Here is a 26,302-nt window from a genome sequence, read left to right on the forward strand (position 1 = left end):
CCCAGAGCGGCGGGATATGCGCCAAGGACCAGGATCATTTCACACCACCTAAACCCCGCTGCCTGGCCTCCCAAGCCTTTGACAGCAACTTTCTCTTCATGCTCGGGCTCGGTGCAGTCCAGCCCAGCTGCGGCGGCGTCGTCTAGTGGTAAACAAATGATGTCAGCTTCGTCACGTTGTAGGTCGGGGCAAACGCCGATGTAATCAATAGGCTCGTAGATTAGCGATGGGTACGACTATTTATGTCTCATTCACTCTGTTGGATGCTTGCGAATCACAAGCATGAGGGACTGCGCGGGTACCACTAGCCGATGCAAGCTGGGGGAAGTGGGACTACCCCTGTTTTTCTCCGTCTCCTGAATCCGTTCAGAAACACATCTGTAAACACCTGCACAGCTACCTAAAAAGGGTAGAAAAGGAGACGGTCGATCTGAAGGTACTCTTGCTATGGTCTCAGTCTACTTGAAACAGAATCCGGAGTGACCCGACAACTGCGGTCGCAATATGGGATTAATGTATTCGCTGTATCCGTTTCAACACACCGAACGCCTAGCCAGACCCCGAACCTTAAAACATTCAAGGATGCGCTGTCTTTCTAACAAGTAAATAACCAGTCCTGGCTGTGCACACCGCATCTGCCATCTTTAGCATATCTCGCCTCTGCTTTTCTTCCGACATCACCCCTCGGCCTCGTATCTCTCCTTATCGCCCGCGAGGAACCCGAACTTGGAATACGGCGCCGGCGTCAAGTAAAAAGCAAACGACACCCCCCGCCGCTTCCTCTTCTTCTTCCCACTCTCCTTGTCCGCCACGGCCGCCGGGTCGACGACGTAGTGCGACCGCGGCTCGAACCCCTGCACCGTCGCGTAGACGGCGATCATGCGCCGCAGGTAGCACGCCTCGGCCGCGGGCGTGAGGTAGCGGTCGCGGAACTGGGCGCCGACCTCGCGCGCGATGCGGCGCGCGCGCGTGGGGGACTTTTCGAGCTCGCGCATCCGGTCTTCTAAGTCGGACCAGTCCCGTTTGACCGCGACGTGATTCTGGTGCGGGCCCGACGACTGCAGCAGGGGTAGAAGTGCGCGACCCATTCGCGCTCGTGGATCAGGGGCACGCTTTCGCAGTTCATCAGGTAGCGCAGGCGCCCGCTCCAGGAGAGGCCTTCGGTGTGGGCTAGGTACTGTGGGTGCGTGTGTTCTGTCAGCGAGGCTCCCCCTTTCCGATGCCAGCAAAACCCAGTATCGTTTTGCATGTAGCATGCTTGACGCATGTAAGTGGGAGAGAACTTACTTTGTAACGACAGAAATCCGCCATATCCAGCACATTGTTCCGGATATCCTTGTCGGCGATGATCTCCATGGCCGACACGTCGCTCCAAGGCTTATCCTTAGCAGCATCAACGAGCGCATGCCGCAACGACTCGCCCAACCCCATACTGCCTCGCCATGCCAACTTGGGCGTCTTGTCGTCCCAGCCGCCGCGCTTGCCCTTGTCCATGTACTCGCGCTCCACCAGCCCGACATCAGCCCGGAACTGCGCGTACGACTGCACCCCGTCGTCCGAGAACATCCAGCCGCCAAAGTCGGGCATGACCCACGTCCACGGGTCGTCCTTGTGCCGGTTCCAGCTGAACCGGGGCCGCCCGTCCGCGAAGCCCGGCTCGTCGGGCCGCGCGTAGTAGTCGTCCGCGTTGAGGACGAACTCGACGTTGGGCAGGCGCCGCAGGTCCGGCAGGGCGGCCATGGCGCGGTAGAAGTTGGCGAGCCCCGCGACGGCGCGGTAGTGGTGCGGCCAGACGCCGTCGTTCTGGTGCAGGACGTACAGCTCGCCGTCGTGCAGCAGCACGTGCAGCTCGTAGTGCGGCCGCCCCGCCCGCTCCTCGTCGTGGTAGAGGTGCACGTCTTTGCGGCCGATGGTCTTGTTGTGCTTGAGCAGGTGGTCGCGCGCGCGGTAGATCTCGGCGAAGAGGCCGGGGAATGCGGCCTGTTTCGTGGAGCAACGTCAGCACGTGCCAGTCAGCCCGAAGAAAGGAAATTCTCAACTCCCATGGAGAGGTTCGAAATGAGGGATGGAAGGATCTTACATCACATTGCTCGTCGCTGAGCCCGTAGTTGAACGCATCACGGTTGGCGTCGAAAACCCACGAGGATTGCGGCAATGATCCTTTGTGGTATCTCCATTGCGACTCGGAGGTGCCGTACTCGCCGGACCTTGCCCGCAGGCTACGCAGGTGGGCAATGGTAAAAAAAGAAGGCGACAAACCCGATGACGAGCAGGATCATGCGATTGTCGCGATTGCTTTTGAACCACATCATGTTGGTGATTGTTGGGCTTTTACGGCTGCTTCTCCAACGGAAGGACCCAAGCAATAAGCGAAAAGCTTGGGAGGTGGCCTCGCCCCGATCTCGAACGGGATGATGCAACAGTGTTATATCCACAGGCCAGCCAACCGATGCTTATCTGACAGATGATCTTAGTAACTTCTTTTTGCCCTGTGGGTGGCTGTATGAGGGTACATGATCCGCCCGTACGCATCATCCCGTTTCCTTACCTGTCAGCCTGACCTGTTATTGCCCACCCCCTTGATCTGCTGGGGGGCGAACGCGACGAAAACGTCCACGCAACGGCCGATCATGTTGGGTTACATATGTACTCTTACTTTCGCTTCATGGGTCCTTTTTCCTGTTGGCTGTGTGTGTTGTGCTACCCTACCGTGGCCGGTGGCATCGATAAGGGCCCCTCGTTGGACAAACGAAATCTGCGCCTTTGCAACTTGGGGAGCCAAAGGGAGTCGGTCCCCTTGCCTTGACGACCTACCTACATACATGAACCCCCTGTTTATCAATTCGGGGGGTAGGCCGGATGAAACGTCGATTAAGCTTGAAGCCGGCAAGACCTGCATGTGGTTTACATACATTGCCGGGCAATGGCAGTGACACACATCTAGCCCGATCTGGACGAAGGCTTCGTTGCGTCTCACTTGCAATACATTGCGCGACTTTCGTATTGCAGCTGTGCTTCTCCATCTGCACCGTTACTGCCTCTCAGTGGCGTGTAGCTTTCGAAACGGGGAGGGCCATGATCACTGTAAGCCGGCTTGATAGGTCGTTTAAGCCGGGTCAAATCAAGCTTCATGGTGAGTCAGGGACGTTGGCGCTAACCCAGCAGGGCGGGACACTGGGATGTTTGCTGACACGTACGTTCCAAAATACCTACCAATTCGCTGGGGGTTCGACACGTTTCGGTAAGAAGAAACACTTCCCCTCCTTGGCTCCTGTCGCTTTTCTCTCTGATTCTCAGGGTACATCCAGAATAATGCCGGCGTCTGGACGTGCTGTCATCTTGGTGGGGTAAAAGATCTACAAATATAATCGGCACCTCCTGTTCAATTGGGCAGTTGCTGACAAGCCAGCTGAGCTGTTCAACCCCGAATTGTCCCTCTCCTCACTGACCACCCCGGCTGACCCCGGCTAAGCGACACCCTCCTAATGCGAAGCTTTGCGCCCATTTCGGGTAAACGATATTGAAGTCATTTCCCCCAAAATGCAACAACAGACGCCCCCAGTTTGGGACAGAAACATGGGAGTCGATGATCGCACCGCGAGAAGAAAGAAAACGTCAAAGACGGGAGACCTTTCGGGCTTGGCAGATAAGCTTAACTCTTCTCGTTAGTGGACCCGACGTTGGGGGTTTCCCGATGTCTTGTTTCGGAGGTCTGCCAACCCAATTGAAGGCACTGCAGTTATTCCCCTCCACCCCTGTGCCGCATGTCGCGGGTATACGCATATACGACCTGTCCGTTCCGATGGCACAACAGACAGACAGACAGACAGGGCACAGTGCCTCCCTGAACCCGGCTCTGGCTCACTCATGCCAGTGGGCCGCGCAGGCATTATCGTAAGTGGCATGGTTAATATGCTGACATCCAGGTGCGGCTGAACACCCAGTCGGGCGATATATGACCTCAGATATAAGCACTTTGAGTGGTTTCCGGGAAGTTGGTCGAGTCAGCCCTGCGGGGTGCCAAGCGATGCGGCATCATGCCATCACCCCAGCGAAGCCAGACGTCAAGCCTCCCAATCTTACTGTATGTATATCCCGGCACTGATCATCATTCAAATGATAGCTACTCGGTGGACTCGCCCCGAAGTCATCGTCATCGGACTAACCCTGCCTGAGACTCTGTCGCCGGGGCACCCTTGGTTATGTCAAGGTAAAACCCCACGTCCTGGTTGGCGTTCTGCGAGATGGCGATTGCCACAGATCGCATAATTCGATGCGCCAGCCCGTCGTTATCCATCTCGGCACAACATCACCTGCGACGTCGCAGGACTCGAGAGCTACTGTCCCCAACTCGACATGCGTCCGCCCGTGACGATGATACCGAGACCCATTCTCTATGAGAATTCGGGGAGCCCAGAGACGCAATTATCCAAGGCTGTCGATCTGTCTGATTGCGGCACACCTGCCAAGTTCGGTCCCTCTCGGTCGTCCTAGGCTCAAAGTGCTGGCGCGACACGCACTAGATATAAGGCACCATAACGTAACGCGACCTCGCCGAACCGTGTCGTCTTTCCGATTCCTGGTGGGGCCGTGGGCAGCAGTTAAGAAGGTTGCCGACGCCAGTGGCCGACCCCCTTTTACGATCGGTCGATAAGCCAACAAACTCCCAGGAACATGCCCGTAGCATCGGCAGTGAGTCATAGCACGGAATAACGGGTCAACTCAACATCCAGAAGCACGCATTCAAGGCAATCCGATGTGGTGTAGTGGTTAACATTAGACGCTCTCACCGTCTAGCCCGGGGTTCGATTCCCCGCATCGGAATTTACTTTTGCTCTTTTCTTCATTTTTGCCAATATCATCTGCTGTCGCATTGATATCGACAGGTTTCTCATGCAATGCAGCTCTCTGTTCATGTATTGGACACTGATTGGCAGGCGTGCGAAGATTGCATGGACGCCGTGAGACAATTACTCAAGCAGACATGCTGTAAACTCAGGACATAGACCCAACACTGATCTGTCTGTCCTCGGATATCTTTTCTCCCTACCTCCTGTCCCAAAAGACCTTCGCGCCGATGAGACTCCTACGTCTTATCACCCACCTCCCCCACAAACCCCTCGCCGCGCCTCGCCGCCGCGAGCTTCTCCCGCTTCACCCGCCTCGTCTCCCTCTCGGTCCCGCGCGTCAGGTGCCACGTCCCCAGCGTGACGCCCACGCACGCCCCCACGAGCCCCATGGCGATCCCGAACGCGACCCGGTACCGCGGCGCGTAGTCCTCCCGAAAGAGCTGCGGCCCCACGGCCCCGCCGATCTGGCCGTAGCTGTTGACGAAGCCGATGGCGAAGGCGGACCCCGTCGCCCGCTGCGTCGTCTGCACGCGCCACGGCCACATGGTGGGGTACCAGGCCGCGGTCGCGGCGTTGCCGAGCAGGGTGGCGGCGTAGACGGCGGCGTTGCTCGGGTAGGCTACTAGGACGGCGTAGGAGAGGAGGATCACGGCGAGGAAGCTGAGGGGGTAGAGGGGGCGTGGGAGGCGGGCGGTGTCGGTGTGGAGGCCGGTGGCGGCGATGAGGAGGAGGCCGAGGGCGGTGATGGGGATGTTGAGGATTTGGGCGGTGGCGAGGTCGCTGGTGTATAGTTACGGGATTACTGACTTGTGATGCGGTAGCTTGAGGGATAAGGAACTTACGTAAAGCCCAGGTTGGCGATGACGGTGGGTTGGTAGAAGCGGACGCCCGAGGTGCCGACGGTGAAAAGGGCCCAGATGAGGGTGAACAGCCAGAGCCGGACGTCTTTGAGGGACGAGACGATCTCGCTGAACTTGAAGGTTTATTCGGATGCTCGGGGTGCGTTGGGCGGGAGGCGGGCTTGGATGAAGGCTCTCTCCTTTTCTGATAACCAGGAGGCGGTGTCGGGGACTGTGACGAATTGTCAGATCTTGATGAGCAGTGCGGGGATGAGATATGAATAGGCTGCTTACAGTCGGGCAGGGTGAACCAGACGATGACGCCCATCACGACCGTAGCTAGTGATTCAACTAGGAAGAGCCTGCCAATATCTCATTAGTAGATGCAGTTTGAGCATGCGAGACCGCGGGACGATGTCACTTGCCATTGCCAGCCACTAAGTCCACCGTAGCCAGAAAGGTGATCGAACGCGAACGCGAGGATACCACTGAAAATGCCGGACAAGTTACCGCAGATGTAAAAGTAGAGGAGCCGTAGCGACATTTCGTCCGGTCGGTACCAATAGCACATCTGCAAGATGACGCCCGGGAACTGGCCAGCCTCGAACAGTCCCAGGAAGAAGCGAGTAGTGTAGAGACCGGCCGAGTTCCTGGCAAGGCAGTGGAGGCCCAGGACGATGCCCCAGGAGACCAATATGCGGGATTGCCATTTCGAGGGGGAGAAGCGTTTGATTAGCAGGTTTGATGGTGCTTCGCCGACGATGTACGGGATCTGTTCGTTACTTAGGTGAGAATTTTGGTCGATGCTGGGGTATGGGAGAAGGATGGCATACATAGTAGAAGACCGTGACGAGTGCGTATGCATCAGAACTCATGCCTAGCTGGGTCATGATGTTGCGTTCGGTACCGCGGTTCATGATGCGGGCATTCGATACCTTCAGAACCCACGTCAGTATGTAGCGAAGCACTGCAAAGGGCTCATATCGGCGGCTCTACTCACATTGTCCGAGTCCAAGTTCTTGAAGATGAAGATGATGGAGCAAAGCGGCATCAGATGCCAGTCGATGTGCCTCAGCAACTTCTTTTCTTCTTCGGGCGTGAGCAGTTGCCTGGCTCGGGACCGCTCATCGTCGCTCGTGGAGATCTCCACGGAAGGGACCCCTGAGTCTGGGTTGGAACTTATCAATTCTTCGCTGGGAGGTTTGATCCCGGTTGGTCCAGCCTTGATAGCCATTGCCAGATCTTTGGGGTCCGACATTGGTACGTTTTCAATTTATCCTAGAAATGCCTTTGATATGTTAAATCAGAGAGATGCTGTAAGGTTTGAAAATTTCCAATGCATCTTTATTGCCAGTGCGGTGGCACCGACGTTTCCCAATACTCGCTGCAACCAGCGGCCCCTGAGGGGGTTCAGCCCCGATGATACTCACATTTTATCAGACAAGCAAGATGGCGCAATTCGGTTCAGATGTATGGTGCTAGATACCCCGAATCAGGATATCGGGGAAGGCCAACGAGAGCCGCAGTTTGGAGTATTTGTCATGCAACCCGGCGATCACGACAGCAGTTGGAGAAAGGCCGAACGCAACCCTCTCGGCAGTGTCGTGTTGGCGAGGAGAGGGGAAGTCGGAACGCCAATGCCGACAAGTAATAAAACATCGCCGACTTCAAGATCCATAACCAACGCACTGGACATGATTGATTTCGTAATCCACCTTTGTATCCGATATCTCAACCGTGTCTGCTTTTGATCCAAGAAATCCAGCGCAACAAGAACGAAACACCCAACAGCAAACAGAAGGTCGCTACTAAAAGTTTTGTGGCTGGTCTAATCATAATTCCTCCACAATGGCTGCCGCCGTGCTCGATCCTTCATCTCAGGCTACATCCGAGATCCCGGCCTACCATCAGGTCCCCGAGACGCAGTACGAACGTAAGTCTAGCGAGATCTCCGCGCACCGTGCGTTCTACTCACATGAGTTGGTATCATAGTCGACTGGGCAGATCTGGCGACATTGGATCTCTCCAAGTTTGATCAGCCAGGTGGAAAAGAGGAGTTGTCAAAGCAGCTCTTCGAGGCGATCCAGAAGATTGGTTAGACAAGTCGAACCTATCTATATGCATGACTGAGCTCGCCTAAAAGAAACGAAAAGGGTTCTTCTATATAGTCAACTTTGGTCTCTCCCAGGAGCAGGTTGACCAGCAGTTCGCCATCGGCAAAGAAGTCTTCAAGCTCTCGACGGAAGAAAAGCTCAAGTACCGAGCCGATCTCGAACATGGGGGCTACAACGGATACAAGCCCATGGGTCTTCGGGTAAGTTCGCCCATCCGATCTCTTGTGGTTTCTATATCAGGAACGTCTAAACAAAGACGCATTAGGAAATCCGTCCCGGGATCTTCGACAACACCGAGATCTACAACATCCCTAAGTTCATTCCCGAGCTGGAGCGGACGCACCCCGACGTCATCAACGATAACCGCTGCGACGTTGAGACCTTCGCTCGCCACATCCACGACGAGGTCGTCAGCAAGCTGCTGGTCCTTTTCGCCCGGATCTTGGAACTGCCCGACGAAGGGTACTTCCTCCGGAGCCACCGCTATACCGAGCGCAGCGACTGCCACCTCCGCTACATGAAGTACCACCGCCGCACCCCGGAGCAGAACCAAGCCCTTGAAAACGTCTGGGTCAAAGGCCACACCGACTTCGGTAGCCTTACGCTGCTGTTCCGGCAGCCCGTCGCCGCGCTGCAGGTGCGCACGCCCTCGATCTCGGGCGACGGCCAAGGCCACACCTGGAAGTGGGTCAAGCCGTACCCGGGCAGCATCACGGTCAACATCGCGGACTCGCTCGAGTTCCTGACTAACGGGTTCCTCAAGTCCAGCATCCACCGCGTCGTCGCGCCGCCGCCGGACCAGGCCGACATCGACCGGCTGGGCGTGCTGTACTTTGTGCGGCCCGAGGACAGTCTCGAGCTCAAGCCCGTGGAGAGCCGGGTGCTGGAGCGGCTGGGGTACGACAAGGCGACGGACAGGAGCGCGGTGGGCATCACGGCGGGGGAGTGGGTGAAGGCGCGGGTGGCCAGCGGTGTGTCGAGGGGCGATCAGCCGCGGAGCGACGTGTCGGAGCAGCACATCTTGGGAGGCAAGTCGGCGAAGTACTATGATTGATCTCGCATGTTTACGTACTATCGCCAAATGATAGTTGATGGGAGGTCGCTACCATTTGCATGACGAATTTGAGTCACCGTGCCCGTGGAATATCGTGATACCCCTGCTCTGTAGATGACTCATTCCGGCGACTCTCTATGTGGGGTTGTTGGACCAAGCATCGAACGATGATAGCAATTGCGGCGTAGCATGCAGATATGATTATCTTAAATAAACAATTGGGCGAACAGCAATGTCACGATACCTTGGAATCCAGCAGCATAACTGCTTATTTACTCACTTACTCACCGACGCCTCGAGACCAACATGACGAGTAGCAGCCAGGACAAAGTATTCGACACCACTGAGCTGCTGGAATGCATCCTGCTCCACGTCGACCTCGCAACCCTTCTCACCTCTGCCCAGCGCGTCCGCCGCCGGTGGCACGAGTTAATCAGCGACTCCCCGGAGCTGCAGCGGCATTTGTTCTTCCGGGCCATTCCCGAGCAGCCAGACAAGAAGAGCTCTGCTGCTGCTGCTGCTGCTCTGGATGGAACCAGTAGCACCAGCACCCGCGACCCGGAAGTGAACCCGCTGCTCAAGGACAAGTTCCCTTTATTCTTCTACGAGCCGCCCGCGAAGACGGACACGTACAGCCTCCAAACCTTGGACACCGAGCGTGGCTTGTCGCGGAGCTACATTCGGTCCAGGTACTTTGTGCAGGACTGTGACTCGCAGACGCGCACCTTCAACTTCGCGTCCTTCTCGCGGGGGCCCGGGAGCCGCGACTGGGACCGCGGGATGCCCGAACGGCGGCTGGCCATGGCGAAGTCGGAGGCGCGCCGGGCGGCCTTTCTGCGCCCGGGCGCCAGCTGGCGGCGGATGCTGGTCGCGCAGCCGCCCCCGCGGCTCGTCGGCTTCTTCGAGGAGACGGCCACGCAGGAGAGGAGCCGGGGACGGGAGGAACACCGGTTCAGCGAGCTGCGGCTGGACGACGGGCTACGCATGGGTGCGCTGTACGACGCGGCCGTGGGCTGGGTCGCGCCGTACCAGCTGTGCGGCATCGTCTGGAGGCCGGCGGGGCTCGACTCGGCGTGGACAGTCCTGCGGGGCATTGAGGGGAGGGCGGGGGCCATGTATCAGGTCATGGCCGACCTGGAGAGCCGGGCGGACGTGATTCTGCGGCTGGAGAAGTCGGGGCGCGAGGGCGAGGTGGTTACGCGACAGAAGACCAGGCACGAAATGCTGCGCCGCGCCAGGGACGAGTTCTCGCGGAGGTTTAGTCATCCGGAGGCGCGGGGAAGCTGCCCATCTATCAGACGCCGTCTATGAGGTGGAAGCGGCATGATTGGATGGGCAATGAGATAGTGGAAGGATACTGGGGTGGTCGCTGAGGTATTTCGGGTCTGAATTCACCTTTATGTCGAAAGTCAAAGCCAGACATTCTTCTGGAGAAGCCAAATTTTAGATCTATGTCGTAGATCGTTCCTATATGAGGAGGGAGTGACTAGGCATAAGGGTGTTGTTGATGTAAGCGGTGCGGCAAGAAAGAGGAGCAGGGTTTGCCGCAAAGGGGGGTGGGGCAGGGGAAGAAGAAAAAAAAAGAATGAAAAAAGGGCCCTGAAGGGGACTCGAACCCGAAGGCTGCAAAAAGAAAAGCGAAGGGAGTGCTGGCAACGGACCGCACATCCGTGAGTTTTGTGTTTTTCCAGTGAGAAACTCTGCGCGCTATAATTTGCTACTTCGCTGGGAGAATCGGGAGTAAATTGGCTTATGTACCTAGGCTGGCCTCTCGGACCGAAGTGGACGCCAGGCGGAAGAAGAGATCATATGTCAGCAGAGTGATAACTGGCCCCAGTACATCAAGGACCAGCTATGATTTGTCCGACCTGTAGTCGCGCCGCCAGGTGAATTTTGACACGACACGTCAAGAGGCCACAATGGCCATGAGGTGTAGGCGCAGGATAGCTTGTCTGCTACCAAAACAGCGTTGGCAGGTGGTTATAATCTACTTCATTGCTGTGTTGATCTACAACCTGGATCAAATGCCAGGCTGATGGTATGTTGTTAAAAGGTCACATTTGTTACGAGAAATCTTCAAAGCAACCTAAAAATTCTTCTACTTGATTACATTACGAACATGAAAAGAATCTTTCAATGTAACTTAATGTCCTCGAAGACATCGGCGGGTGGCATGGCTCCTGATGGGGACCGAGGCCGACGAGCTGCGGTGGGTTGACTGTCGGGAAGCGGCCTTGTCTACTCTGTCTTGGTGGGCGAGGCTAAACCCGTCGGTGCCGGATTCGCTGTTGGATTGGCCCTCCATATTGACCTCGTATTCAGTGTCAGAGGGGACGTCATCCTAGTCAGGAATCGTGCCACTGGCGAAATTGTCTCTTCTGCATCTTGCAGATGCAGAGACTGTGGGAGTCCGGGGGTCGGGGGAATCGTGGTATTGGTCTTGGTGGTATTTGTGGAGATTGAAGCACCATAGGTTGCTGCATAATAAAATCCCCGATTGTCTACAAACTCAAAACATACCGAGTAGCCCGACTTGACTATATCTCACAAGCCCACTATAAACGTGGAAGCAGTACCAGGCTTGAGCGGAAGTATGGTATCAAAGCTACTGCCGAAACCGTTTTCCTATTCGTAAGTTTTTCTACCCGGTCTGCCTCAGCCGGAGAAACTCGCGTAACCATCATTCCCACCAAAGCCACCACAGCTATCCCATCTCTCACCGACATAATCTCAACTATTCCACCGGGATAACCGTCAAGATGCCCAGCAGCAGCAACAACGCCACTCGCATAATGACAGACGCGGTCCTGCCGATGCGCGATCCCTACATGGATCAAATCATCAACGGCACCAAAAACTACGAGTTCAGAAAATACTGTCTCAAGCCCGGCGTGCAACGAATCTGGTTCTACCGGAGCGCACCCCATTCGGCAATCACGCACGTCTGCGAGATCATGCCAGCTCGGACAAGAAACCCCGGTGATGCCGCTCTGCCAGAAAACGGACTGGGCAATGCCGAATATAACAACCGCGACCCCGAGTGGAATGGACACGACTACGCCTACAAGATTATGACAGTCTACGAGCTGCGCCGGATTATCCCACTGGCCGACATGATCAAGGACTACGGCTTCAAGATTGCCCCGCAGGGTTTGGGTGTACCTCCCCCAAGTTACTCGGCGAGCGCGTCGACTGGCGTGAACAAAAGCTCATCCTCAAGAATGATGATGACAATTGAAGGAACGATGATACCAACGGGGAGGATTGATGATGACACCAAGGGCAAGGTGGATGATACCAGTGGGAGGAAGGATGATACAGGGGAGAGGCATGGAATGAATGAGCAATGATACCACTCGAACAACCATTAATGAGCATACGCATGGAACAAGTAGTAACAGAACTACTGAATAGAGACATACAAACCAATTGCACACAATTTGTTTTCTTGTAAATGGGTCCTGGCTATCGGACTCGCCAAACCATCAGCGCTTGCGTCTTGTCCCCTGTCCGAAGCAACCATGGGAAGTAAGGTAATTCATGGTCTCCTTTCGAATCATCCGCAATCACGATGAACATCATGATTTCCTTGTCATTGTAAATCTGGCGCCGAGTATAAAAGCTGCTGTGTTGCCCGCATACCTTCACCTCCTTTTACCACAGCCCATCCGTTAGTTTCTATCGTCATACGTTCAAGATTATTTCTGCAATTGTTGCCAATATCCAAATCAAGTCCCCCAACTACACCCCTCTGCCAAAATTCATTCCACCCAAGCTCCGTCACCCGCTTTCTGACACTCAGGGGGCGGCAATGGCAGCCTACCTCCCCGACCCCGTCTGGGAAGACCAAATCGCCCCGCGCGGCTGGCTAAGCCTCTACTACGTCTTCCGCGACGCCCCCTCCGCCACCGATGCCGACGCGCAACGCCAATACCAGCACCTCGTCGACCAGCTCCACGCCAACCTCGAGGCGACGCTGCACCACCTCCCGCACTTCAGCGCGCGGGTCGTAGACGACCCCGGCCGGGCTACGAGGGCCGCGTCAGGCTCGTCCCGGGCTTAGGCGGCTTGCTGCACGAGTGGGACAACGAGGACGACGAATTGGATGTCGAGGGTGTCGTACGCATCCTCGAGGACGCCGATGCCGCGGGGCAGGGGCCAGGGACCCGGCTCGGGCTGCCGAGGCCCTGGGACCAGGACCGGGACGACGGGACCGCGCGCGTCGACGTGCTGCGCGTCCGGGAGGGGGTCGTGGTCGCGTTTCATGCGCACCACGCCGTGGCCGATATGCGCGCGCTCGCGGTGTTTGCGAAGTGCGTGGCCGAGGGGGTGGATGCTGGTCTTTTTTCCCCGTCCTCCTCGTCATCAGCGGGATTAGCCTCCATGATGCTGCAAAAACAGCCGCATCGGAAAGAGCAAGAAGAACCCTGGGATGAATCGTGTTTCAACCTGGCTTTCAAACATACCTATTTCCGCCTCGAAGACGGGGGTGGGCCCGCCCAGCCCGAGAAGCGGCACCGCAATTTGCGGTACGACGGCAAGAGCAGAACGTACCGCGTCTCGCGGGCCAAGTGCAAAGAGCTGCTGCGCGAAGAGGTCCCGCCGCCCGAACCCGAGGATCAGGATCTCCCTGGCGGCGGTCGCGGTCGCGATGGCTGCAGCCTGTTCGTGTTCCTGGCCGCCAAGCTCGGCGCCCATGCGCTGATGGCGCGCATCGAGGCGGATGAGGCGGATATCGAACCCACCGGCCAATTCCACGACGTGGGCACCCTCTGGATCCCCGTCGACGTGCGGGACGTCATCGACAAGGGCGGGATCCGCACCGTCGGCAACGCCGTCATCCCCGCCGTCGTGACGTTGGGGACCGAGTTCTGGCTCGGCGGCAGCCGGGCCGGGAAAGCGCTGGCGCGCGAGGTGACCGCCAGCATTATCGAACGCATCACCACCCAGATCGCGCTCGTCAGGTCGCTCGGGTACCAGCGGCGCCAGGACGCGAGCCTCCGGGACCTCGCGTGGGGGACCCCGCGGCCTCGGCGTGCGCTACGACGCCGCGGCGGGCAACTGGCTGCAGGTCAACGACTCGCGCCGCTTCGGGGCCGACACCGAGTTTCCCGGCTACGGCAGGGCGGAGGCGGTGCGGCGGCATGTGCCGATGGCGCCGGGGATCGTGTTTCACCCGGTGCGGGCGGGGGGACGATACGCTTGTTCTCACGATCACGTTGCCGGAGGAGGCCATGAAGATCCTGCAGAAACGCCCGGAGTTCCTCAGTTTCATGGGAAGCATCAAGGCTGCTGCAGCTGACACTTATATTGCCCTCCGTTTGGGGCTTGTTTCGAGAGCTGGGATGCAATGTCGTTAATTGGAGCATGAACAGACTGGCATGAAGATTTTGTTGGGTTTTCCAGATTGTCATAGGTTTCATGTCTGACTGCGGGTACTGTCGTGTTTGTTTGTATTTGCCTTTCTCCCCAGTGGGCAAATAAATCTATCAAAATCCCAAACTTGATAATTGTCCTTCAGCATCAGCATTGCCCTGCCTAGCTTCATCGTTGCTGAAGGCAACGGCAAGTATGTCGTGCTTGTCTACGCGCTTCTTCTCGACGTGCTGCTGCACTATCTCGTCGGTTCCAGGTGGTATGGAACCCAACGCATGTCGAAACGGTGAAAAGCCCGGAAACTGTCCTCGCGTGTTTGCTATGCACTTTGCTACCCCAGTTGTGCCAATCCCGTAAGACAGAGAGGCCAGATCAGGTTGATCACCCTCTCTCAAAGAGCGAACTCAGCCTTACCCGCCGCGCGTGCCATAGCAGCTTTCAGTTCCCTAGCATACTCCGCCTTGGCCGACTCCTTTGACTCATTCAGCAAATGGACCCGCGGCGCTTTTCTCTTCACCACCCCCATCGAAATTTTGTTCGGGCCCTCTTCCCCTCGTTTCCCATCCTCCCCCCTTCGTGCCAGACGAAGACGCGCTCCCGGTCCTGCGCCACCCGAACGTCACTCGTAATCACCACCGGGTGCTCCGGCCGCGACAGCCGAGTATACCGCGCCGCCCGCGCCTCGTCGGGCGGCCCCCTGTTCTGCACCAGGTCCGGGCGCCACAGCTTCCACTGCTGCTGCAACGGGCCCGGCCCCTTCTCGTGGACCACGGTGCTCCCCGGGTCGTCGATGATGAGCGTCTGGAGCGCCGGGCAGTCTTTTCGCAGTCGCAGGTTCAGCGCGCGGATCGCGGCCCAGTGCGCCCGGAAGACGGCGAGGTGCTGGATCCGCGCGGCCTCGCTGGGCGCGATGCCGTCGAGGAGCCGGTTCGTGTCGCGGGTCTCGGCGCCCTGGAGGACGAAGACGGTGGTGAAGGGGTTGAGCCAGTAGTAGCGACCTTGACTTTGATTTTCTTCGTTTACTTCATCGTCGTCATGCCCCTGGTAGCGGTAACCGTTGTTCACAGCCAGCTCATCGCCCACCATGAGCTTGGGCCCGCGCGGCCCGCGGAAGGGCCGGCCGCCAAAGACGGCCTTCATCGCGGCCCGGGCCTCGGTGCAGGCCTGCCCCACCAAATGGGGCGGCGCCGAGGACCCGACGAAGCGCATGCGGAAGCGGGCTTCGCGGACGATCTGGCGCGGGCCGTCGAGGTATTCCGTCTTGGGCTCGGCCTCGACGGCGGCCCAGACGCAGTCGACGGAGAGGGCTTCTTGCCATATTAAGAGGCGTATTTCAGGGGGCAGGGAGCGGAAGAGGGGGAATTGGGGGGTTGTTTCTTCTGACGCCATTGTGGTGATGGAATAGGGATGGTATCAGGTTGTAACAGTGAGAACTATTGATGTAGAAGAGAGAGATGAAACGAATTGAACGAATCGACTGCGCCGCGGGGACAAATAAATGAAAAGAAACGGCTCACTGCAGCTGGTTACACCTCGGTCTTGGCCTCGACCTCTCCAGGCCGTCGGGCCAGAACCCCGGGGGGGTCTGAGGGTCCCTCTGAGCGCGCACTAAGCACTAATATCTGACTGGCGGCACAGCTGGGGTTTAGCGGCTCCAGCGCTCTCCAGTCAGGAACAGGGGTACCCCGACCAGCGAGCCAATCACGGTCGGTGCGTCCCGAGTGGCGTCCCACATTCTCGGCTGTCCAACCCAAATCGACAGGCGCTGGCCCGAACTGGACCAGAGATGGGCCAAAGTTAAACATGCGCCGCAGCTCGCCGGACGGCTCTCCCGGCATCCCAAGTTTCCACAGCCCATCCTTCGCAATGCAAAGGCTTTGGCGGCGACGTGATAACCATCAGATGCAATTTCGACTCAACCAAGGCGTCGGGGAAGTGTTCCGGACATCTCACCGCGGCTGAACTACATTGCACGTGATATCTCCTGATCTTTCTCCTACGACATCACACGTATGGAGTAACCCACGAGCCTGGAGTTAGCCGAGAAAGTGAAAGGATAATAGGGAAGTGGTGAGTAGGTATCTTTGGGATGTGTCTGCGTATATATATGTATGTACAGGCCAGGCACGTGAAAACTGTCTCAGTCCTTCCGGGTACGGTCTCAGGAATTGGCTTGGAAAGGGATTGATGATATTATTTCAAATGAGTGTGTTTGCCTAGGTACAGGTAAGTAATATCAACCCCTTTCTTCTCTTCCCCGTTCTCTTCATTTGTATTGCCAAAGAGGTGTTCGTTCCTTGATGAATATCCGCCCCAATACACAGAGTTGGCCGGAGGTTCATCTTTTCCTCAAATGCGATCGTTGCTGTGCATATCGGCAGACGCTGCGTCGGATCTAGGAAGGGCAGAGGCCGTTGTCGTTCAAGAAGTCGCCGAGCCCGGGAACGCAGGTGATGCAACCGCAAAGCTGTAATAAAGAAGAGTCAAGTGTCAGCCTATAGTCCTTCTCCTCTTCCCTCTTCCCTGGTTATATGATTTTTGCACCACTGGGAAGAGAAAGAAAGCGTGTGCGATTTGGGTATTTCGTTATTCCTTGCTCACTTACCGACTCGGCGCCGCCCGAAACACAGCCGATGACGTCGGCAGGGTTCCGCTTGACGATGCCGAGGGCAATGCAGGCGGCCGCGGCCAGGATGCCGGCGCAGTTGCCGATGTCGCAGTCGGCTTGCGGTCGGATGGCGAAGAGGATCGCCTCTTCGACCGCGGTCTCGTTCGACTTGACGGCTACGTCGCCGGCGAAGGGGTTGGCGGGGGCCACTGGGCTGGCCAGGGCCTGGCTGGCGAGCACGGCGACGATGGTGGCGGCGGAGAAACGCATCTTGAGAATAAGGGGTTTTGGATCGTAAGTCAATGGGTTTCTCGTAGTTACTTGAATGTGGGCGAGCGGCTGCGGATGCGGTGGTTAAAGACGAAAAAGGGGGCCGAGTAGGTGCGAGAACTTGACTCCCTTTATACTCGGGAGACGCCACTTACAACATCTCCAAGTGTGCATTGAAGAACACTCGTGAGAAGGTTCTCCTCTACTCACGTAAGTCTCTCTTGTCATGTCTTCGCGATGTCAGCCGCTCTTCTCACTTTGAGACCGCGATGATTGGGAGCCTCACCAGCAAGTATGTGCAGAGAAGGGGTGTGCAGCCCGCAACGTCGCCAGATAATGCCATCGTTAGAAGTTCACACACTAGCGTTGAATGGAATTTCTCGTAACGGAGTAAGTTCTTGAATTGGTAAGCAGTGCTGACGGTGATGCTGACATGAAGCGTTGCTGAGGGTGGACCCGAATGAGGAAGGTTGACGGCCCGTGGCTTCTTGCACCGAAAGCTCAATCGACGATCATTGCCAAACCAGAGAAGACATGATATGATGGTAAAGACAGTTCATGAAGGATGCGTCCAATTTCCACATCATGATTGATGCGGGTTGTTAATCAGCACCATGGTGTGCTTTCGATTCCAACTCCCATGTGCATTTTGTCAAGCACGATATTAAGGGAACCCTCCGTCCGTGAAGAGGCTCGGTGGCTACTGAAGCAATATCAATGTTTGTCATGCTGCGTCTAACACCTCAATGCTTTAACCTACTAGCATGCGAAAAATAATTTGGTAAAGGGGTAAGAGTATATCGATCAGATTCCACCATGCGAAAGTCGAAGCCAATTAGAGAGATTCCCATATGCCAGCAGCCAACAGACTGACGCTTACCGTTGTCTGCCTTTTAAACTAACCAATACCCCGATGGAAGCGAGATGCGCCTTGCTTAGTATTCTACAGGACCCATGACGTTCAGGATGCTATACTGCATTGCAACATAGCCAATCGTGCGCGTGGGCTATATAGTGCCAAGCGTCTGACACCGCTTCGGCAAATAGGTCAGCTGTCACCATTCCGGAGGCTTTCTTCCCTTCAAACCTCTTAAGGGGTGGTCAGACAGGGCCAGGGAGGAAAAAAGTGTTTCCTGGCCCATGCTGAAGGACAAATATGGGGACCCTGCGCCGCTGGTGGTCCAATAATTCTATCAATTTTCACACATTGCGGACGACTGTGCCGCAGAGGTGCTTACTGCCATACCCGTTCGCGCCGCACAGGTGGCCTCATCGTATTGGGTTAGAGAAGGGACTCTGTTTGTCTGCAATAAGACGATGGGGTCGATAGACCCCGACGGGCTGGTTGTGGATGGTCTTGGCATTTTGGAAGTGACAACTCTGCCAATCACGCCAATTGAAGAATTTAAAATGGCAACACCATCCCACCATCTTTCCCAAGCCACCGGACAACGTTCAGGTTCACGATCCTCCGGTTGTTGGCCAAACCATGGTACTCAGGCCGGCTGTGCCCTACCGGGCATAAAGATCAGCATTGTCACCAACGGCGCAGTGCTGGCGCAGAATGGGCAGTGAACTGATGAGAGTCTCCAGTAAGGATGGAAGTGAAAGAATACAAATAAACGCGAGATAACAGCCAAATCCCCTCACATTCCAGCATTTATTGCCAACGCAATTTCACTGAAAACACAATATATCGAAAGCCACACTACCTTTCCCCATCCTCCCTATCCAACCACAGCAACCATGCGCTTCAGCTTCTTGTCTACCATCACTCTCTTCTCCACCGCCTTCAGTGGTGGTGTCCTCGCGGCCAACGCCGACAACCTCAGCCTCCAGCAGATCGTCGAGAAGATGCCCGGCTGCGCCGTGGGCTGCTACGCCCACGCGACCGCCGACTCCGGCTGCAGCCCGGAGGACTTCCAGTGCGTCTGCGACAGCCACTTGCGGATACCCCTCCGGATGGGGGCGTGCCTGGGGCGCGACCACTGCACCGAGTATGGTGAGTAAAAATCTGCCTCGCCGCAGGTGTGATGGATCCTTTTACTTACTTTCTTACGTCTTCCAGATGCCACGGGCGCAATCGGCGACCTCTGCAGCCGCATGTACGAGAACCCGCCTCCCACCGAGGTCGAGGCCGCGTCCAGCGCGGTGTCGCAGGCGATGGCTACCGCGACGAAGAAGAGCCGCGGTGCAAGGACCAACGAGATTGCGTTGGGGGAGTGTAGTGGGTGCGACCGCGGTCCTGGCCGCGATGCTTCTGTGAGAAGTGGGTTGTTTTATTCGAAAGTTGCCTATCTTTAATTCCATACCATAATAGTCATGTCACATAGAAGTGCTGTACACCAACACATTTTTAACCATCACGATCTCGAAATAAAACACATCGTGATATCGACAAGTCCTCACCGGACATGAGTATTCGATTCTAGCTACAAATATTACCATTACCATATTACCTAAGTAGCAAATTCGAAAGGGGGCTCTGCAAAGCCACTCTAAAAGTAAAGCTCGTCTGAGCCTCAAAATCTTGCCTCGGCCGCAGGCGGAGCCAGTGTCACTTGGTGTTGGAAGCGCCGAATACCCTGCCACCGGGGCTGCTCCGTGGATTTGCATTCCGTCTAATGCAAGCTACTTTTCACTACTTTAGCGTTAGAAATTTTCACACCAAGATGGAGTTGGGACTAGTAATACCTGTTCCCCCTGAACTTGAGCTCGCTTACTGTACGCCAAGACCGAAGCAGCGAGTCCGACGAAGACGGCTCGAGCCCGAACTCCTTCTCGGGCCGGCCCGCGTCCTTCTGGAACTTGCACGCGGTCGCCACCCCGGAGTTTTCTTTCGTCGAGACCCACACGCTGTGCACCTTGGAGTGGCTGCTCTCGAACAGCGCGTGCAGGACGGGATCGTAGCCCCGCGGCGGGGTCGTGGCCTTGTTGTTGCGGTCGCGGGCTACGGGCTCGAGGCCGTCCAAGACGTAGGTGATGCGGTCGCCCGCCACCTGGACGCAGATCCAGAGCAGGTCCAGGGCTTCAGAGAATGTCGACATGGTGCCGTCGAGCTTCTTGACCTGCGCGCGGAACTCGTCGACGCTGAGCGTCTTGCTGACCTCCTCCGGCAGGGCGCTGATGACGACGCCCTGGGCCGAGGTCTGGCCGTGGGGGAAGGCGCGGACGAACTGCCAGATGATTGAATAGAGGAAGTCGAGGGCCTCTTTGTCGGATTTGCTTTTTGCGTCCGCCTTGTTGCTGCTGTCCTTGTTCTTACCCTCACCACCGTCGCTCGGCTTTGTCCCGAAGAAGTAGCGCACGACCCGCCGCTCCGGCTTCTCGCTCTTGAGCGTCTCGGAAAACCACCAGGCCAGCTCCGTCAGCAGCGGCAGATCGCATCTGCAGTTCTCCTCGCTGTTGTCGTTGCTGCTCAGCACGATGCGGGAGCCGGTGTCCTTCTCGGCGAAGCGCTGGATGTACTTGGCGGCCTTGGAGCCGAGGCGGAAGCCCTCGAGGCGCCCTTTGTAGGGCTCCTTGAGCTTTTCGGCGTCGCGGCCCCAAGTGACGACGAATTGGCGGACGTGCTGCGCCTCGAGGACGAAGTCCATGCGAGAGCAGCGGCCGCCTTCTTCACAGGCGGTCGCGGGGGTGATGAGGACCGCCGGGGGCGCCAGGTTGGAGTTGGAGTTGGATTTGGAGTTTTTTGAGAACATTGTGCTGGTTGGTAAAGCGAATTTGGTAGCGGTAGTGTGCGTGTATGCCTTCCGTCTGATTCAGGGGAAGACTATTGGGTTGGATGACAGATAATGGTCTGTTCGTGTGACAGAAAACCAGAGTTTTAAACACAAAACGACTACAATAGAAACCGGACAGGGATAATGTAAGAGTCAAAGGATACTGCCGCCCTATGTGTGCGGGAAGTGGTGGCATTGTCTGGTCGGTAGAGGACAAAGGATGCTGCGTCAAAGGGCACTCAGAGTCCGCAAGAGAGCCTCCAGAAGATGAACATTCACAGAAGGAGAAACAGGATTAGCATAGCCCACCAATTCGTTCAATGCAGGCCACAAAGAGCTCTCAGCCTACATAAATCACCACAAGCTTATCATTCCATCGCGAAATCGTGGGGAGGTCCAAACCTACACCGAAACAGCATACCAGTAATTTTCACACCTACGAAACCACAGAGGCCCTGCCGAATCATCCTCAGCAGCATGGCTTCAAATTCCACCAAAGCGAAACTGCTGCAAGCGATTTTCGCGAACAAGCACGTCTTGGAATGGGCTGGTGTCACTGAATGTCGCGTCAGCCCCGACAACGACGCCGACATCAAGAACTTGCGCGTGACACGCGAGGGAAGAGATCAGATTGACAACTTCATGAAGGACTCCTCGGCTGTGCTGGACCTGACCGCACCTACGAACAGTAACATCTCCGGTCTCACTTTGCAGATGGTGAAAGCCAAGTTGGCGGACGGCACCAAGATGGCGTCCTTTGATTGCAGCTACTTCGCCAAGCGACGAGAAGCCGAGAAGCGGGAGACTAGCAAGCTTGAGCGCATCACCCATCGACTTCATAAGTTTGTCAGCAAGAACACACAATACGAGATCCTTGAGGTCCTGTACTCCTTCATTTGCCAAGTGGTCGACCTGTTGCCCGAAGAGGACACCAGCCGAATGGCACCCGACGACGTCGACGACCTAAGCCGCTCGCGCCGCGAAGACGGATGGGGCGGGTTCACAAAATCTCATAAGATCAGGGTTTTCCTGAAAGAGCTGGGACGAATCAACGGCAAAGTCGATACGTGGCAAAATGCACTCGACGCTCTGGAGGCTTTGCTGCACATCGCTGGCGATGAGTGGGAAATGCTGGTGCTCGACCGCCGGGACCTGATCGACGCCGGCAACAGAGACAGTCGTCACGATACCAGAGTCAACGACTTGACGTTCGTGTTGGGTCAGACGTTCCCGCCGGCGCATAGGTTCTTGATGACGCGGGAGTGTGAGGAGCCGTACTTGTCGTGGTTCGAGTGCCGCCTGGACGATGAATCAAACTTATGGCAGCCTGCGGAGCACTTTGCCTTGTGTCCAAGCCAGGAAGGCTTGAGTGAGGAGGGGGTTTTGCTGGGAGATATGACAAAGCCGTAAACCGCCAGAAAGGGACTACTAGGACCGACAGGTGAAGAGCACAAGGGATGGATGCCGTTATAGATAGTTGAGTATGCACCTGCCAAAGATTGAGAAAGTATTCCCAAAAACCAAAGATGAAATAGCCATACATTCCCTAATATCAAATTGGCTCGAATGGTCACGACTTTGAGCGCGAGTTGCCTCGGGATGTTTCCCGTACGATAGCGAGTTGACTGTACTGAGTAAGTAATGGAACATAGATATGATGTCCCGAATGGTTGGACGTGGCTTAGACACTGGTCACAATCCATTGCAGGGAGGCCCTCAACCGACATCCCTTGAGGACTACAAGTGTGTTTTCCCCGCAGTCAGATTCCAACATTTATCCGGTCACTTCTGGAAAATGTGTCACGGACTATCAACGAAGGTAAAACGCAATGCTCACCGGGCCTCTATCAGCACCCAGTTGATTAGCAACCGCAACCCCGTGTCACTCAAAGCCACTGGGCCGAAGATGTTTTCGCCCGAAGAATCCGACTTACTCAGCGGGTACTGCGCGAATAACGAGGACGGCTCTGCTCCAGGAATCGCTCGGGACATCCCCCATCCGGATCTCGATGACAGCAGCCCGAGGCAAGAGCTGGTCCAACAACGACATGGCGCGAAGCCAGACGATCATGTAGCCAAGAACGACGAGCCAACACAGACAGCCACCGACAATGTTTCGACAGCGCGGTCACAGGGAGACGATCGGCAAACTGAAAACGGATGGCCACCCAAGCTCACGCAGATCAGCACAACGAGGGCGAACCGCGACATAATGCATGATGATTGGTTACCGTCCATGACGAACCTTTATTTTGTCCGGCCCCGTAATGGCGGCATGAATGAGCAGGATAACCGGCGGATCGATGATCAACTCAAGACCCTGGTGGGCGAGGAACAGATGTACATATCCGATACGAAATATGCCGGAGTCGACTTCTGGCGCACCTTCCTGACCTTCCCCCAGGCGGAACTTATACGAGGGATGCCCGAGGTGAATGAGTGCCCCGATCAAGCAACATGTTGTAACGTTACTACATTCGCTGACACGACAAAGGTTGCTTCGATACATTCACGAAAGATGCCAGGTCCCCTTCGTGACCCAACCGATTGTTAAAGGGGACCAGCGATCAAAGTTGGGTTTGGCAGCTGCGTGTCAGATATTGATATGAACCCGCGGCTAACGCGCCAACTGGCATTGGGGCCAATTAGTGCTGCATGGAGAAACCTGTTCGGCCGAGAGTAGTAGCGGTACCTTGCGTGAGAGGAATGGCACGCATCTCATATGATCTGTTATGCATTCGACCTGCATATGTAGTTGGAATATTGTGATTTTACTATTATTAGGCAAGCTCGGTGCAGAAGTCGCTCCCGCGGAGAGCATCCGGGAGAAACGGGTTGGGGGCTGCGCAATGCAGGCCAAATGATCGTGGGGGCGGTTATATCCAACACCGCTCGTATTACTTCAACAACAACTACCAACGCCTCCGATAACAAACTCTAATAGGACTTCTGTTCTTGTGTCAATCAACTTGAAACATTTTTCTTATGCACATGCCCGATTTCTTGCACCAACTGCGGTGTTGTTGGCGTTAGGGCGCAGGGGCGGCCCAATGACGCTCCGTCCTGTACCACCTTCTGATGATATCTTTAGTGAAGTGCAAACATACTGATGCTGCTTCGGCCCGAACCGTGATGGAACATGACATCAACAGGCAAATCCCATCAGTGACTTGTGTGCAGGGGTTTCACATCCCACCTCCAATACGACAGTCATGGGCTTGCGGTACCGGTACCACAACACCTGTTGGCTTTGTAGCTCTTCCGATGAATATGTTGGGTCGTGATTCCGCTATACTGGGGTCGGTTTTCAAATTATCAAAACCATCATCATGAGATCTCGTATTAATCTATCGTTGGGGGCACTATGTAAAGAGTAAATCTGATGACGGAGAGGTGCATACCCGGCACGTACGGCCTATTACAACCACATTTGGTGTACAGAAACTGATAGGAGAGAATACGGTGGATGACGGTTAGTTGGGCTGCTGAACCAAAACATGTACGTAGTCGCTGGATAGCTCAGGGCAATAGTTACTTAAGGACGGAAGCGACAGACACATAAATACGCCTCGACCTACATACACTCCAGACACGTTAGGTCACAGAACTTGGTTCTCTCTACCCGTTCCTAGATTGCCAACTTCTCAACCAGTCATACTTCCCTTTTACCCCAGCCATGTGGTTTGAATGCCGGCTCCCGTTGATTCTTCTTATCTGGAAGGCCTTGTGTCTGTTGACGGTCTTGAAGCCACCTTCTGCGCTTGCGGACCCAAATCCATGCCCTTACGGTGGATGGCGTCAAGACCGATGCATCACCGACTCCGACCTCTGCTGTGAAACTCCAGATAGTGGAATAAAGAATGCGTGTGGCAAAGGTCTGCCGAGTACCCAGCCACTTTCGAAGGAAGAAATGCTAACAGATTACTAGGCACCATTTGTTGCGGATATGGTTGCTGTCTCAGTCACGAATGGACATGTAATGCCGATTTCAGCTGTACCGGTCCCCAGGGCCAGGTCATTCCGCCAGCACCACGGCCCAATGCATCAGAACCAATATCAGACAGTTCTACCAAATCACCTATCACCATAGGTGACCAGACCAGTTCACCGAAAGCTACCAGTGTAACAGGAGATAGAGATCACACGGCACCAGTAGGAAGTCCATCCAGAATCGACAGCGCGGTCTCAAGTTTAGCTACGAACCCCCCCCATGTCGGATACGTTAACATTAAACCCTGTTATGAGTACCAGAGGACCGACTACTTCAGAGAATGCAGCCACACAGACTTCAGGTGTCTCAACGACACATAGTCATTCCAATACCGACACAGGAGGCCTGAGCAGCAGTAGCTCAACGCCTGGCTCTGGTACATCAATTCTACCACTAACTGCAACGTCTGCAGCATCCACCGCGGCCATCGACACTCAGACTTTTTCCACTTCACCATCTTCACTAACTGGAGGTCAGAGTGACCCATCAGGTCAGGTCGTGATCTTTGGCAGCACGACTGCCACGCTACCAGTAGCAGCCCGGCCTACGGATATTGCTACTCTGGGCCATACATTCAGCATTGATCCGCAACCTCCAAGGTCATCAGGGAGTCATTTACCTACGCTGGCAATCATAGGAAGTCAGACTGTGACGCTACCCCCTGGCATATCAGCTTCCACATTCATCACGTTGGGGACTAGCTTTACACTGCAGCCGCGGCCTCCCCCAACGCCAGGGACATCTAGAACTGGGAAACATACACACAGTTCCGTGGTTGTTCTTGATGGGGAAACGAGCTTCACCGTTCCGCCCGTCATCCAGGAGACTACTCTAACAACAGCCGGTCGTACTATGACGCTATCTCCCGAGGACCCACCAGTCGTCACAATCGAGCAACCGCAGGACAGGACATCGACGTCCACATCTAAAGGTCCCGAAGTCATAGTCATTGGGGGTTCAAGCATTACCCTTCCATCTCCTGTGGCAAAGGAAACTATTCTGACTACGGATGGTCAAACATTGACATTGTCGCCTAACATGCCCCCCCCATACAGCCACAGGCGGTCAACCATCCTCAGATCCGTCAGGACCAACGACGACCGAGACGGACGTTGGATCACTCTCAACGTATTCGATATGGCCAATCAGAGCTTTCATTACACCGGTGGCTGTCGAAGTGGACAAGCCTAAGCACTCGGATGACGACAAGGAAAGCTCCGTGATACCTTGCAAGCTGTGGTTCTTCTCTGTAAGTCAAACCCTTCCAAGATGGCCCAGATGTTAGGACTAACCAGCCCCACTAAATATGTATCAAATTCGAAGGCATCAACATTCTTGGCTGGAAGTTGTCTTTGCAGCCAGGCATATACCCCCCGGGCCCGCCTCCGCTTCCCAACCTCAAGTTGCCGCCTCCTATTGCAGTTCAGGGTAGCCTGCCTCCATGGCCGCGGTTTACGTAAGTCACCATCTATAAGTCC

At 55.8% G+C, this 26,302-nt stretch overlaps 13 protein-coding genes across 13 annotated transcripts; 7 read left to right on the forward strand and 6 right to left on the reverse strand.

The window, feature by feature from the left end:
• Positions 1-677: 677 nt before the first annotated feature.
• PG997_008949 (uncharacterized protein) lies at positions 678-2,632 on the reverse strand (the record flags this gene model as incomplete). The annotated part of the gene is made up of 4 exons (XM_066813264.1): positions 678-1,058; positions 1,288-1,980; positions 2,081-2,219; positions 2,562-2,632. 4 exons carry the CDS (start codon positions 2,630-2,632, stop codon positions 678-680), a joined length of 1,284 nt encoding a protein of 427 aa, XP_066668606.1.
• A 2,454-nt stretch (positions 2,633-5,086) lies between these two features.
• Positions 5,087-6,947, reverse strand: PG997_008950 (pantothenate transporter; the record flags this gene model as incomplete). Its single annotated transcript, XM_066813265.1, has 7 exons — positions 5,087-5,630; positions 5,693-5,823; positions 5,854-5,921; positions 5,984-6,051; positions 6,115-6,461; positions 6,523-6,624; positions 6,690-6,947. 7 exons carry the CDS (start codon positions 6,945-6,947, stop codon positions 5,087-5,089), a joined length of 1,518 nt encoding a protein of 505 aa, XP_066668607.1.
• A 590-nt stretch (positions 6,948-7,537) lies between these two features.
• On the forward strand, positions 7,538-8,857 carry PG997_008951 (Oxoglutarate/iron-dependent dioxygenase; the record flags this gene model as incomplete). Its single annotated transcript, XM_066813266.1, has 4 exons — positions 7,538-7,622; positions 7,682-7,783; positions 7,843-8,003; positions 8,069-8,857. 4 exons carry the CDS (start codon positions 7,538-7,540, stop codon positions 8,855-8,857), a joined length of 1,137 nt encoding a protein of 378 aa, XP_066668608.1.
• A 306-nt stretch (positions 8,858-9,163) lies between these two features.
• Positions 9,164-10,168, forward strand: PG997_008952 (F-box-like domain-containing protein; the record flags this gene model as incomplete). The annotated part of the gene is made up of 1 exon (XM_066813267.1): positions 9,164-10,168. One exon carries the CDS (start codon positions 9,164-9,166, stop codon positions 10,166-10,168), a length of 1,005 nt encoding a protein of 334 aa, XP_066668609.1.
• Positions 10,169-11,616: 1,448 nt separating this feature from the next.
• Positions 11,617-12,207, forward strand: PG997_008953 (uncharacterized protein; the record flags this gene model as incomplete). Its single annotated transcript, XM_066813268.1, has 1 exon — positions 11,617-12,207. The coding sequence occupies one exon, from the start codon at positions 11,617-11,619 to the stop codon at positions 12,205-12,207; it is 591 nt and encodes a 196-aa protein (XP_066668610.1).
• Positions 12,208-12,668: 461 nt separating this feature from the next.
• On the forward strand, positions 12,669-14,095 carry PG997_008954 (uncharacterized protein; the record flags this gene model as incomplete). The annotated part of the gene is made up of 2 exons (XM_066813269.1): positions 12,669-12,800; positions 12,857-14,095. The coding sequence occupies 2 exons, from the start codon at positions 12,669-12,671 to the stop codon at positions 14,093-14,095; spliced, it is 1,371 nt and encodes a 456-aa protein (XP_066668611.1).
• A 651-nt stretch (positions 14,096-14,746) lies between these two features.
• PG997_008955 (uncharacterized protein) lies at positions 14,747-15,622 on the reverse strand (the record flags this gene model as incomplete). The annotated part of the gene is made up of 1 exon (XM_066813270.1): positions 14,747-15,622. The coding sequence occupies one exon, from the start codon at positions 15,620-15,622 to the stop codon at positions 14,747-14,749; it is 876 nt and encodes a 291-aa protein (XP_066668612.1).
• Positions 15,623-15,759: 137 nt separating this feature from the next.
• On the reverse strand, positions 15,760-16,071 carry PG997_008956 (uncharacterized protein; the record flags this gene model as incomplete). The annotated part of the gene is made up of 1 exon (XM_066813271.1): positions 15,760-16,071. One exon carries the CDS (start codon positions 16,069-16,071, stop codon positions 15,760-15,762), a length of 312 nt encoding a protein of 103 aa, XP_066668613.1.
• Positions 16,072-16,628: 557 nt separating this feature from the next.
• Positions 16,629-17,111, reverse strand: PG997_008957 (uncharacterized protein; the record flags this gene model as incomplete). Its single annotated transcript, XM_066813272.1, has 2 exons — positions 16,629-16,700; positions 16,839-17,111. The coding sequence occupies 2 exons, from the start codon at positions 17,109-17,111 to the stop codon at positions 16,629-16,631; spliced, it is 345 nt and encodes a 114-aa protein (XP_066668614.1).
• A 1,746-nt stretch (positions 17,112-18,857) lies between these two features.
• PG997_008958 (uncharacterized protein) lies at positions 18,858-19,415 on the forward strand (the record flags this gene model as incomplete). The annotated part of the gene is made up of 2 exons (XM_066813273.1): positions 18,858-19,113; positions 19,180-19,415. The coding sequence occupies 2 exons, from the start codon at positions 18,858-18,860 to the stop codon at positions 19,413-19,415; spliced, it is 492 nt and encodes a 163-aa protein (XP_066668615.1).
• Positions 19,416-19,795: 380 nt separating this feature from the next.
• Positions 19,796-20,812, reverse strand: PG997_008959 (uncharacterized protein; the record flags this gene model as incomplete). Its single annotated transcript, XM_066813274.1, has 1 exon — positions 19,796-20,812. The coding sequence occupies one exon, from the start codon at positions 20,810-20,812 to the stop codon at positions 19,796-19,798; it is 1,017 nt and encodes a 338-aa protein (XP_066668616.1).
• A 498-nt stretch (positions 20,813-21,310) lies between these two features.
• PG997_008960 (uncharacterized protein) lies at positions 21,311-22,243 on the forward strand (the record flags this gene model as incomplete). Its single annotated transcript, XM_066813275.1, has 1 exon — positions 21,311-22,243. One exon carries the CDS (start codon positions 21,311-21,313, stop codon positions 22,241-22,243), a length of 933 nt encoding a protein of 310 aa, XP_066668617.1.
• Positions 22,244-22,739: 496 nt separating this feature from the next.
• On the forward strand, positions 22,740-23,387 carry PG997_008961 (uncharacterized protein; the record flags this gene model as incomplete). The annotated part of the gene is made up of 1 exon (XM_066813276.1): positions 22,740-23,387. The coding sequence occupies one exon, from the start codon at positions 22,740-22,742 to the stop codon at positions 23,385-23,387; it is 648 nt and encodes a 215-aa protein (XP_066668618.1).
• Positions 23,388-26,302: the final 2,915 nt, after the last annotated feature.

This window comes from Apiospora hydei, assembly GCF_038363865.1.
Source record: "Apiospora hydei strain CBS 114990 chromosome Unknown utg000006l_segment0_segment0, whole genome shotgun sequence".
Lineage (NCBI taxonomy): Eukaryota > Fungi > Ascomycota > Sordariomycetes > Amphisphaeriales > Apiosporaceae > Apiospora > Apiospora hydei.